Source organism: Hakea prostrata, chromosome 10 (genome assembly GCF_041222555.1).
Source record: "Hakea prostrata isolate BN-2017 chromosome 10, UWA_Hpros_2, whole genome shotgun sequence".
Classification (NCBI taxonomy): domain Eukaryota; kingdom Viridiplantae; phylum Streptophyta; class Magnoliopsida; order Proteales; family Proteaceae; genus Hakea; species Hakea prostrata.
This window is the reverse complement of record NC_142609.1, coordinates 84,239-97,816: the sequence shown is the minus strand read 5'-3', so window position 1 is coordinate 97,816 and position 13,578 is coordinate 84,239. Positions and strand designations below refer to the sequence as shown.

The 13,578-nt window shown below is 39.8% G+C and overlaps 1 protein-coding gene across 4 annotated transcripts in view; it reads left to right on the top strand.

The window, feature by feature from the left end:
* Nucleotides 1–13,578, top strand: part of UBP26 (ubiquitin-specific protease 26) — a 65,204-nt gene that overhangs the window by 17,091 nt on the left and 34,535 nt on the right. For all 4 annotated transcript variants that reach the window (XR_016170155.1, XR_016170156.1, XR_016170154.1 and 1 more), the window contains exons 7-8: nucleotides 6,370–7,121; nucleotides 11,461–11,569. Coding sequence is in view for 1 of the 4 variants with exons in the window: in XM_089136492.1 (XP_088992618.1) it covers nucleotides 6,370–7,121; nucleotides 11,461–11,569 (861 nt within the window). In the remaining 3 variants the exon portion in view is untranslated. The remainder of the gene's footprint in view (nucleotides 1–6,369; nucleotides 7,122–11,460; nucleotides 11,570–13,578) is intronic.

The following is a 13,578-nucleotide window of genomic DNA, read 5'->3' as shown; positions in this document are numbered from 1 at the left end:
TATCAGGGAACAGCAGCTAAACTTTACTCAAAACATCTGAAAACCCTGTGGCTAGGGTTGGGTTTGATTTCCAATCCTTGGGTATTGAGAAGAGAGGTTTATGGCTATCTTTATGGTAGGATTAGGTCTGAAAACCATGAGAAAAAATTCTGTTTTAACTCAAAACTGTAATTACAGAAAAGCTTCCAAATTAGTGTTTGTAATTTTAGGGGTTTTTGAGATTCTAGGGTTTCTAGGGTTAGGGTTAGGGTTGAGGTTGAAGGTAGGGTAGGGGATGGGGATGCTAACCCTGAGGCAGTTTGGAAAGGGGAATGGCGTTTATGGTTGAGTTCACCTTCTAGGCTTAGAATTTTAACTAAATTTGCTGAGTTGTGGAATTTCCAGATTCTGCTGCAAGGGGGAAAAGAAGAAAAGAAGAAGAGAATGAGAGAAAAGGGGTTGGGAGTGAGGGGACCTTACTTTGGGTTCCTAAGGGTGGAAATGGGGCTATGATGGGATAGGGGCTGGGGATACCTAGAAATAGGGTTTGGTAAAAGGGAGAGGGTGCTGCAAGGTGTAGGGAGAAGGGGGAAGGCTGTGCAGGGGTTGGGAGAGTGGAATGGGGTAGGGGAGGTCTCTAGGATTGCATTTACTTGCTTAAGATGGGTACTGTTGAGTGGCTGCTGAATTGAGGGAACTTCTAGGGTTGCTGTAGGCTTGAGAAGATCACGAAGACGAACGAGAATCTGTAGAATTAGTACAACAACTCATATCCCTCAAAAACCTAGGTCATGGGCTTTGTTCTCACGACTCCAAGTCTGGCTTTCTATTCAATATTCAAAACTGCTTTGCTTACAATGAGGTGGGGGCTTTTTATAGCCTTACAATTGAGGGAAACCAACTAAGACTCACCTTAGGAAACCTACTTGGGCTCAACTTAGGGAATCCAATTACGACTCAACACTTAAAAAAGGACTCTCAAACAACTAGGAAAGGTCTCTTCTAGGGAACTCTTGAACAAAGATTAACCCATAAACCACCAATTTCTAGAAGGAATCCTGCTTGTTCCAACTGGGTTTCCTATTTAGATGAGGGCTCATCGATAACTTGATCAAAACAAAACCGAAAGAAAAAGTAAAAACAGATGGAGACCCCTAATAGCAACTGCACCTAACCCTCCTTATTGGGGCTCCAAAAGAGGGAATGCAACAACAACAACAACAACAACAACAAGCCTTGTCCCAACTAAATGGGGTTGGCTACATGGAATTTTGCCTTCCAATCAGTTCTGTTCAAGGCCATGCTAGATACAAGGCCTAAGCTATGCATATCCTTTCTCACCACTTCTCTTAAGGTCATCTTAGGTCTACCCATAGCTCTTCTAGTTCCTTCAATCTGGATTATATCACTTCTCCGTACAGGGGCATTTATAGGTCTCCGTTGAACGTGGCTGTGCCATCTCAAACGACTTTCTTGAAGCTTATCACTTATGGGAGCAACTCCCAAACCAACTATAATATGATCATTCCTTATCTTATCCATCCTAGTTTTGCCACGCATCCATCTTAGCATCCTCATTTCTACTACACTGAGTTTATCCATATGATTCTTTTTAACAGCCCAACACTCTGCACCGTACATCATAGCTGGTCGAACAATGGTCTTATAAAAATTTCCTGTAGGCTTTAATGGAATACACCGATCACACAGGACCCCGGACGCACCTCTCCACTTCATCCACCCTATTTTAATTCTTTGGGAAACATCATCCTCTAAATCACCTCTTTTACTTATGTTGAACCTAGGTACCTAAAACAATCACTCCGAGGAATCTCCTTATCGTCAAGGATCACCACCTCATTGTCTACCCGCTTATGACTAAAGTTGCAAAGTAAATATTCTGTCTTCGTTCTACTTAGTTTAAAGCCTTTTGATTCCAAAGCTACTCTCCATGATTCTAATTTGGTATTAATCCCCACTTGAGTCTCATCAATCAACACAATATAATCAGCAAAAAACATACTCCTGGGGACCTCATCTTGAATGTCTTTGGTTAATTTGTCCATTACAAGTGCAAATAGATATGGGCTTAAAGCTGATCCTTGATGTAACCCAACTGTAATTGGGAATTCATTACTTTGTCCCTCCCATTGTTCTTACGCTTGTCACAGAACCATCATACATATCATTAACTATATCTACATATTTACTTGACTCCGAACCATCATTCGAGAAAATTCACAAATTTTAAAAAGGTGATAGGTCTAACAGGGTCCAATTTTGCTTATTATATGAGAGAAAATTGACGGCTAGAATGAGCAGGGGATAGAAGGAGCAAAATTAGCAGGTAGGTACATAAATATGAAGTAACAAGGTTTTGACTTTCTAAACTTATTTAGGGATAGTGAATTGAGGAAAAAGGAAAAGGGTGGAGGGGGGGGGGTCTTCTAACTACTTAAGAACAGTGTCGGTTTGAAGAACAAAAGAAGGATTCAGTCTCTTGGCTCCCTCTTGATGCAGGTCTGAATACCTACATCCCAAGAGGAAGTCTATTGGAGCCCCTAAGCTTGCTGCCAAACAGCAGTTCAAGTGCTTATTGATAGTTTTATGTCAAGTTCTTTTGGCATTATGCAATTTGATTACGGTTGCGCTCGTGTAGTTTCTTCCAATGATAAGGGCTGTAGGGTCTTCTCAGTCCTATTTATTAGTTTTACTCTTCATAACCCCTCCACCACCATTTAGCAGCCTTATCAGTATTTTTAAGTGTCCAAGATCTTTTCAATTTAGGAGTCCTAGTCCAGTAGGGTATTCATGTTCTATTGTACTAACGAATCCGAAAGTGATGCTGATGTGATAGGGACTCGATCTAATCAGCCGTGAATCCTACCAAGACCCTTTCTGATAACAATATGGATATACATTCATTGTAATAGACCTAGCAAAGATAGCAACCAGAAATTTTCTATTCATTCAATGACAGTGATAACTCCACCAAAGATACAATACTGATATCTATGACTGAAGCTTCATTTATTGGAATTAAAAGACAACAAGTAGTCTGCCATTATGAACTACAGCTTCCTTACATCCTCACTTCCCCAGCCGAGGGGTGTCCCTCTCCCCAGCAAGCTCTCAGGCTGCTCTCTTTTCCTCCCCCCTCTTTTCTCTCCCTTCCCCTCCCTTACATACTTTTTAGAATCCTAACAAACTCCCTACGCATAACCAATTCTTCCACCCTCAGCCATTCAAATGATGCCAACTGGAAGATCTCTTCTGCTCATCTGCTTGCAGCAAGTTAGTGGCTGCTGTCCAATTGAGTGTTGCCAGCTGTCTTCTTTTCAGTTGTATCCCTTGTAGTAGCTGTAGGTTGCATCATGTAGTCCCTCTTCTTCTTTCTCTTGTACACCTTGGTGATTAGGGGCTTATCATGATGATTCAGCCATATATGGACTTCCCCACCCCCACCTGATCCAACAAATCAATGAGAAGAGTACAGACTGTTTTTGATATGTAGCTTTCTGCTTTTGCTGCTGCTCTTATGAATATTGATTGATTTGAGTTAAGCTTTGTTGGCATCCTTGGTGAGGAACATCCAACGTGGTTATTTTCAGGTTCTTGGTCAGTAAGTTAAGATCCTGATGCGGTTGGGGTTTCAACTTTCACTTGATATTCCATCCTCTACCACACTTGAAGACGAGGCTCCCTCGTCAAGGTTACCTTGAAGCTAGCATCTTTATCCCCACCTCTCTCCTCTAACATCCACCCTTCTTCTCTTGCATTTTTCAAACTAGAAACCTAGTCTCCACACCCCTCACCCAAATTCAATCTAGTTTCATACACAACCCCTACACTATCCAAGTGCTACTGAATCCTAGCCCCATCCTCGTCCGAGCATCCTAGTCCTAAAAACTTTTTTGAAAAACCTTAGGTTCAAGAAACATTTTTGAAAAACCTTAGGTTCAACTGTAATTGGGAATTCATTACTTTGTCCCCCCACTGTTCTTACACTTGTCACCGAACCATCATACATATCCTTAACTATATCTACATATTTTCCCTGTGCACATAATTTTATTAATCAACTTAGTCAACCAAACTAGTCCATGTGTTCCTAAGCTTTTCCATACTTATATTGAGATTATATTGAGATTTCATCAGAACCTTGTGTCTTGCCAAGTTTCATCCTCCTTAATGCTTCTTTTACTTCGGACATCGAAATTCTACGTACATAAGTTCGAAAATTGGTGCCTTGGTGAAAGGTGTAATCGTCTGAATCATAAGTGCTTGAAGTATTCTCATTTAGTAGACTAGAGAAATAGATTTCCCATCTTTTCTTAATGTCCTCATCACATACTAATACTTTACCATCTCCATTTTTAATACATCTAACATGGTCAAGATCTTTACTCTTGCTATCCCTTATCTTAGCTATCTTATAAATAGATTTCCCCCCTTCCTTCGTGCCCAACTTATTGTATAACTCTTCATATTTCTTTTCCCTTGCTTTTCCCGCAATTTTCTTAGCTTCAGTTCTATCCAACCTATACCTTTGAAGATCCGTAACATCCTTAGTTCTTTGCCATGTCCTAAAACTAGCTTTCTTATTCCTAATGGCAGCTTGAACCTCACTGTCCCACCACCAAGTCTCTCTACAAGAATGGAGCTCTCCTTTTGATTCACCTAGGACATCTTTAGCCACCTTCTTGATACACATAGCCATCTCATTCCACATTGGATTAGTATCCCTCTTAAAATCTCACTTTCCTTGTTTGACTACTTCATTGATGAAGGATTTCGAGCACTCACTTTTCAAGTTCCACCATCTTATCTTGGGATAGTTAACCTTGGACCTTTTATGAGTTTTTGGGATTAAACACATATCCAAGACCACAAGTCTATGTTGTGCAGTTAAGCTTTCCCCCAGTATCACCTTGCAATCCTTGCACAACAAAAGAGGGAATAAAATGACCAAAATACCCCTGCTCAGATTCGGCCAGCCTTAGATGTTGCATGGTGTGGGGGTTGTTTTAGGCTCAAATTTTGAGATGCCCTATTCTTGCCAATCTTGGTTAACATCACAAGCACTTCCATTATTTAAGAAACCATCCATGTAAGTCGCATCCAGCATTTCCCCATTCACCTTCTCTATTCCCCTTTACTTTCTGTTTTGTTCTCCCTACCCCATTCTATCCCTTCTTTACCCTAAAATAAAAAAAAAATAAAAAAAACCCAAGAACAGCCAAACCAGCCATTATATTTACCCCAGATTTAAACCACGTGAGGCCCCATACTGCTATCAACCCTCGCTCCAAGTTCCATCAATTTCTGGCCAGCCAAGCCCCCATATCTCATTTCTTTATTTGAAACCCTAATTCAGACCCTAAAAGCAAGAATTTTAATAGCTTGAAATTAAACTATTAGAATTCAACTGAACTTGGTGAGCAACTGCTAGGACTACTATCTAGGTTTGATTGAATTCAGCCCAAACTGAGAACTACACGGTCCCAAAATGAATCTCAAGGAATTTGTTCCGTGTCTCCCATGGGCTAAACATCCTTTTAAATATGGTTGCATGTGGTACTGCAACAATTAGATATTGTGTGGATTTTGATTTGCACCATGGGATAATCTGTTGTGAATGAATTTCAGGGATTCAAATCCCCAGCCTAGCTGACCAATAGGAGTTAACAAAATTACTCCTATCAATCCCCACTGGATCAAGTACTAGCTTTGAAGTCAAATTGTTTCAGTTTGGGTTTCCAGATTGGGTCATCCGGTCATGCCAGTTCAGCCATTATAGCACTACGGCATTAGTTCTCCTCCTATGGAAGTAACTTGACTCTGTCGAGTTTGGACAAGGACCATGGATGTTATGTATGGGTTTCAACTTGTAGTAATAGAAAGTTTGTTCTGAGTGAACTTTGAGGGATCAAATCACGCATGTAGCTAGCTAATAATAAAAAAATTACAATATTATTTCCTACTATCCTCAGTGAACTCAAAGTCCAGTTTGGGACTGCTTCATGTTGGTAGGGTATTTTGACACGGTGATGCAGTAGGTTTTGAAGTTTACAGAATCCTGAGAAGGTCTACTTTTGATTTCTCCTATGAGTAAATTAACAATACTTTTGAGATGTTATAAAACTGTATCATGGCACGTAACATAGTTGAATAATATGCTTCATGTTTCCATGTTGTTATTGGTTATTTGAGTTTGTTGATGGACTCTTTTAACATTTATACTTTCCTCCCTTTAGTCTTGTTGGTATAAAACTATTTGGACATTGAAAAATGCCATCGGGAGAGGGGATTTTTGCTATTTTGTTGTGATATGAGTCGTATGACTTCTAAGCTTTCCTAGAACTGATTTTTGTTAATTTTCTTCTGCAGACCACCACCAAGAAGAAGATAACTTCACTATTTAGTTTTCCCAGAGAACTTGATATGGGACGAAGATTGTCTGAGCCTTCTCAATTGGATCTAGTGTATGACTTGTCAGCTGTACTGATTCACAAGGGTACAGCTGTTAATAGTGGCCATTATGTGGCACATATTTGGGATAAGCATATGGATCAATGGTGGGAATTTGATGATGAGCATGTGTTAAAATTAGGTAGTCATCCATTTGGAGAAGGATCCTCAAGTTCAACCGTTAAACCTCTTGGGGTGGAGCCGCTGGTGTCCCATTCTTGCCATGGATCGGTCAATTTTGCTGTGAATGGAACTGATTCCAGTGAGGATCAGATGCAGCCATCGAATGTTGTTGGTCAGACAGTGACATTTTCATCAGCTGATGCATACATGCTGATGTATAACCGTAGAAGTAGTAAGGTGGTCGGTGACAAAACTTGCACAACACATAGCACCCATGTGGTTGAAATAGAGGGAATGCTGGAATCCAGTTGCAGTGATGACACTCTGCCCTTGCATATTGCTGAAGAGATAAAAAAATTAAATTCATCCATTGCTGATGCCTGCCACAATTATAAGCTTAAGAAGGAAAAGGAGGTGGGTAGGATCATGGAACGGAGACTAGAAGTGCGATCGGTTCTTGCGGAAGCTGCTGTTAAATCAGATGAGAATCCATACTTCTGGATTTTCTCAGATTGGCTTCGCCAGTGGGCTGATAGCGTTACTCCTCCGTAAGTATGTGTTCTCTAAATTTTCACCCCCCACCCCTGGCACTGCTTGTTTTCTTTCCTTTTCATGTTGGCTAAACTAGTTACGTATACTTCTCATGGATGTGGGTTTGTTGACCAAGTACATTAGTAGGCTGGTTAAACTTCACCGTAAATGTGGATATATGAAATTGGTAGTTCTATAAAAGCAGCTCATTATTCCTTCGACAAAATCAACCCCCCCCCCCCCCCCCCCCAAAAAAAAAAAAAAAAAAAGAAAAAGAAAAGAAAAGAAAAGTTGCAGTTTAAGTTCTACTTGTTGATCATGCTCAAGTACCTTCCAACTCCCACCAGTTCAATTTACTCAATGGATGTGTTTTTTTGGGGGAATATTTGACTAATGTTCTGCACCTATTTTGCCTTTTTGACCTCCTTTTCCTTATCGCTCACAATCACTCCCACCTTTGAGAGAAGAAGACTGAAAGAACAGCATTTATTGCTAGTCCCATGGGGTTAGGAAGGTTTGTTAAATATGGATTAACAGTTTAAAGATACTAGCCTAGGATGATAAGTTAGAGTCTTAATTAACATTGTAACGACCCAATCCAATGTAAGGTATTATGTCCCACCCTCATGAGGGCCAGCCAATAAGCCCACATTTATCCATGTAAAAATAATCAGAGAAGTCCCAGTTCCACACTTTTACACATTTTTTTTCTCTTGTAGATTCCTAGTTTGATTAGGATTAGATTACCTGAAGTCCTAGTTTGTGCAGTTTTCCTTTCCTTCTTCAGAGTCGTATACCTGCTGATTGTAAAGTGTAAATATCCCATAAGGGGCTGTGAATAAAGCACAATTTCTGAGATTCGAATTACTTAGGTTACAACTGTCACCTATGCAGCTACCTTTTATTCTACCACTTCTACTTTTTCGACACAATTTGAAGGTGAGACAATGGAGATGTTTGATGAAGATTATGCACTTTTTGCACAGTTCCAGACTTCTTAGTTTGCAATGTCCTCCATTGCTACTTTTATCCTGATTTTTAAGCTACTGCTTCTTGCCCTTGGGTTCTTGATTCAGGATCATCAGATCATATGACTGAGGCCTTAAGTATGTCCTTTTTGTTCTTCCACTTCGAATGTTAACTTAGTTGACGAATTCTTTGTCAAAGCCAAGATCACAGGTGTAGTTCATCTGCCTCCGTCATTATCATTGTCTTCTGTCCTAAATGTACCTAAGTTTGGCTTTAATTTATTTCTTGCCTACAAATTTACTTTTTCTTTTACAACCATTATGTTACCTTTTCTTTTTGGCTTTTGTCATTTCGAAATCCCACAACAAAGAAGATGATTGGTAGAGGTCATGAGTATGGGGGTTTATATATGTTGCAAGACTAGTTTTCTGTGATGTGTTCAAGTGTATTAGTTGCCCGCCAAATTCACTACTTTTTGTGTCGTCCTTTGTTGGAAAGTGGAATTACTAAATAGTCATTTTGTTCTCCGTGTAGTTTATCATGCGAGCATTTTGTCAATTCGAGAAGCTTCACCATGTCGGCTATCCCCATTGTGGTAGTAAATTGTATGATTGACCATTTTCTTTATTTGCCTCCAATGTGTAGGGTCCTTGTCCTATTATTTTACTCTGGGCTTTCAATATTTTGTGCTTATGCTGATGACTACTTCAAAGTTACCAGGATACATTCTGTTAGAATTTCAACACTTGTAATCAGCCTAGGGACTGAAAGGAAATTTAGAAAGAAGAAGAAGAATAGTAGAAGATTGAAGAAAAAGAGGTAGAAGAAGAGAAGAGAAGAGAGCTTGCATGTGTCTCTTGGCTCTCCCTTGGTACTTTATTTATAATGTAAATCTAGTCTTAGTTTAGTAAAGTTTCCTAAACTGAGTTACGAAAAAAAATAAAATTACATTTTGCATAGAATCTCCCAAATCTACTAAAAAAGACACTATCTTAGGGAGATTACTTGTCCACCAAGCAATAAGAAAGATAGAAAGTAATTATAGAAACCTAAGCTAAAATAGAAAGTGACATTCTAACACTCCCCCTCAAGCTGGAGTATACATATCAGAGGCTCCAGTTTGGAATAATAAGAACGTGTCAAGGAGCTTCATTACACTTGAGCACATGTAGTAACAATAGACGCTCATGGTACTTTGTTTTGGAGATGATCAAAAGTAACTCAAGTAAACAATCTTCATGATGATGTCACCTTTCTGCACGGATCTTACGGTTATAAAGTAAATCCTTCAGCTTCGGATTCGATAGACAACTTAGCGGGAGCGATAGGATCCATGAGCTTAGATGAGTCTATAGGCTCCACATCTGCATATGGGCCTATCAATCTTTATGGTGTCCCTCCTCCTTATGGACATTATGGCATGGGTATGGGTATCCCCTCCATTGGTTCATACCATGGTAGAAGATCTCGCTCTCGAGCGAGATCTCGCCACCTTGAAAAAGAGAGATCTTTATGGTGTCCCTCCTCCTTATGGACATTATGGCATGGGTATGGGTATCCCCTCCATTGGTTCATACCATGGTAGAAGATCTCGCTCTCGAGCGAGATCTCGCCACCTTGAAAAAGAGAGATCTCAACCATCTCAGTGAGACCTCGGTCGAGATATAAAATTTTTTGGCGTCAACTTGGTGACCCATCTCGGTGGGTTTTAGGGTCCCAATTGGGTTGAAACTTGCTATATAGCCTATTTAAGACCTTTTGAACACATTGGTGGCCTTGGATTTGACAGAAAACAACACTATGTGTGATTTCTAAGTCTACCCATAGTGTGAAACCGAAATGTTGTAGGATTAGGAAATGCAAGGTTATACAACATGTAATATAGAACCTTTAAAACATATAAATGAAGAGCAAGTGTATCAAATAACCTAAATGTTATCTAAATTCCATCCATATGAGTGTCACAATCTCAATTTTCATGAATAGAATAATAAAATTCTACAACCATTAGAAGTTCTATTAAAGTCATTAAATCATAAGTTCGTAAATCAAGAAGAGAATGATTGATCTTCCTTCGATGTTGTAGATATGCTAAGAGTAGTTGCAAGTGAAAATCCGGCCGAAATCCACAAAAAAAGGCAAAAATTGAGAATTCCAGCGAGATTCAGGGCGAGATATGGTGAGATATCCCAACTCTCTGCTCTCGACCTCCATCTCATCTCGCCTATGTAAAAAAACGAGATATCTCGCGAGATCTCCCACCATGGCGGCAATTAGGAGTTCAGATGCTGTTGAACTTGGGAGTTCTGCTCCTATTGGGGTTCTATATTGTTTACTAGTCAGATTCAAAGTGTAAACAGCTTATATATAGTAGAGTTATTTTGAGGGTTCACAGTTTCTGATCTGAGCCTCCACAGCAAGATCGAGCTTCTCTCCTTCTCTCCTTTCCACTTCTTATTTTCGTCTTTCAATTATAGCATCAAATAGTCATAAATTTTTTTTGGTGTTTTGGCTATCTTTTCTCCTGAGCTGAAAACCGTGATCATAAGTCTGGAATGCGTGGGGCTGTGATTGTAATTATGGAAAGCCTTGAGGAACCACATCTTTAATTTACTTTCTCTTGCCTCTGATTTCTATAAAAAGTTTAGCATTATAACATGGGATGGTTTCTTGCAAAGAAAGGTGTTATGGTTCTTGTTTGGTCAGATACTATCCTTGGGCACTGCTTAAATAGAAACCTTTCATGTTAAAACAACATTTATTTGTGGAAACTATTATCAGTTATTACAAATTGCATTTTGGTGGCAGGTTATTGAGGTCTCTTTGATTTCTAGCTGTTTAAAATGTTGTCAAATCAACCGATTCTTCTTTAGGGACTCTACAGTAGTATATTTTCAGCATGATACCATAGTTTTTATCTGATGGTTCTTCTTTGGGCACTGTAGATTATTGTTGCTTCTTAATGTGATTCCGGTGCTAGATGTTTATATTCTGAAGTATTACAAGTTGCATTTGGGTGCTAGGTTGTTGAATCCTTTTCGATTTCTGGCTTTTCCTCAAAATGTTGTCTAGTCAGAGGGCTCTTCTTTAGGCACTCTACAATAGTTTATTGCTGCTTCTTTATGTGATTCCTGTACTGAATGTTTGTATTCAATAAGTGTTTGTAATTTTTAGTTCTTTTGTTCAAATTTTTTTTGTTGTTCTCATTTTGATATGCAAACCAATCAGCATTTGCTTAATATTTATCATATTATGTATACTATAATTGACAGAATCCTTTAACAGTCCCGGCCCAACCCCTCCCCTTCTTCCCCCCCCCCCCCCCCAAAACAAAAGAAAAACGGAAAGTGAAGTGAGCTTTTATTGCTTACTTTCTGGTCCTTGCAGGGTCCTTGACAACACATCCATTCAGTGCTTGCATGGTAGAATTCCAGTCTCTAACATTAGCATCATGAAGCGGTTGTCTGCTAATGCTTGGACCAAGTTGCTCTCTAAGGTATATACAAGTTATTTATGAGCATCAATGATGTCTCACTCGCACAGTAGCACACTTGTTTCTCATCCAGAAAAATTCATTATTTTGTTTGGTTTAACTTGAGTGTCTTCTAATTAGCTCACATGAGTTGATGCCGTGGTCCTTTATTTTAAATTTTGGAAGGATTTGGACCCCATCTGATTTGCATTGAGATTTCAGGGATTGCCTACTTATGCATGTTTTACTTCTTTTTTTCTTTTCTTTCTTCTTTTGGGGGCGGGTGTGGTTGAGGAGGATACTCAAAGTGGTAGTTCAGCTTTGGTCCTTGTGACATACGTCAGTCAGTGATCCTTTACAAGAAGAAACTCTTAAACTATGTCAAAATAGCATTATATATGGAGACTTGAAATTGCAGAAATTGTGGGCAAATCTTGCTTCAAATCCACAAGCTTAATTAAGCAGCAAAGTGGGAGCTTTTGTGAAAATATTGATTTTTTCTCTTGTAGTTAAGATCTCTAGGTAAAAGGTGGCAAAAGCTCAAAAGTTCAATAAAATGAGTTGACATCTTGCTTAAGGTCTGGACTATCCTAATGTTTCACGTTATTTAGGAAGAGAAAGGCTGTGCTGTTTATTTATCGCAAATGCATTTCAGCATCTACACTAGATAAGAATGTCAGTTCCCAGCCGTACTGGAGTAAGGGTTAGAAAAGGTGTACATTGTACAATTTTTTTCACCCCGATGGGGCAGGAAGGCGGAGGGCAGGCAATTACTTGCAAAAAAATTGCTTACTTAATGGAAATCAGTAACATGTGGGAAGGATTAGTGGACTACAATACCACACAGGTTGGAATCATAGTGAAAAATGACAAGAATCTTAGGGCAGGATATCGGTGGTTAAATAACTCAGATCAAACCTGTCGATGAGGATCCCTTATACCCAAAGGATGTTCTACAAGGGTTGTAGTGCAACCAAAATTAAGTTCATTCACTCGTTGGAGTGAGACAAGCAGTTAGAACAGAAACTAGTATTGTCTAGATCGGATGGGATCCAACTACAAGCGATTGTCCAGGATCTGGGAAGAACTTTTTACTTTTGGTTATGTCAAGAAAGGGTTTTCCTAGGGTTTGGAGATGGAGTTATGTCAAGCGAGTATAGGGGAATCTAACAGTGATGGTTTGTTGAAGTTTTCATGGTGGAAGATTGCAGGAATTGAGATAGCTGAATTAGGGTTAGAATTCGGTTTCTTGGATATAGAATTTTGAAGGAATCTAGGGCTTACAATTAGAGTTTGGGGCTGCAACTTGGATCAAATTTCCAGTCAAGGGAGGGGTCGGTCTATTTGGGCTCAATTCATGGGCTTCCATGGGCCTACTTTTGATGGTTCTTTTTTATTTTTTTATTTTTTTGTGTGTAGGGGGGGGGGGTGTTGGGCCTGGTTACATCAGGGAGCTAATCCTAAATGGGGGAAGGAAAGGGGTTGGCGTTTAGAAAGAAATAGGTGATCTAGGTTTAGGTATAACTCTGGTTTTTGGTTGTCTGGAAAATCCTAAACTGCTGCAGGTTAGAGAAGAAGAAGGTTTGAGGGGAAGGGGGTTATGTAACTATAGTTTAGGGTTGGGGGAAGGTAGGGGGTTAACAAATAATGAAAAACGTGGGGGTTGGGGGGGCGTGTTCCTAAGGCTGTCGCTGGGATTGGGAGGGGTCTGGGGTTTCCTGTGGTAGATGAGGAATGCTGGAATTGGAGAAAACTAGTGTTTGAGGGGAGGAGAAGGCTGCAGGAGGGAGAGAAGAAGGGGGAATGAGGCTGGGATGGGTTGGGGGCTGGTTCTTACTTCGGAGTGGATTAGGACTGCTGTACTTTGAAAATGAATGCTGGAATTGAAGAATAACTGCGGCGAAGTCACCCTTGAAGTTGCCGCAGGCCTTGCCTAGGTAACCTATGACTCTTGCCACCAGCACTCAATCAATTCTATTAATTTCATTCACATTGCTGATAACAGAGTATGAAGGCTTATTTATAGCCTCGAA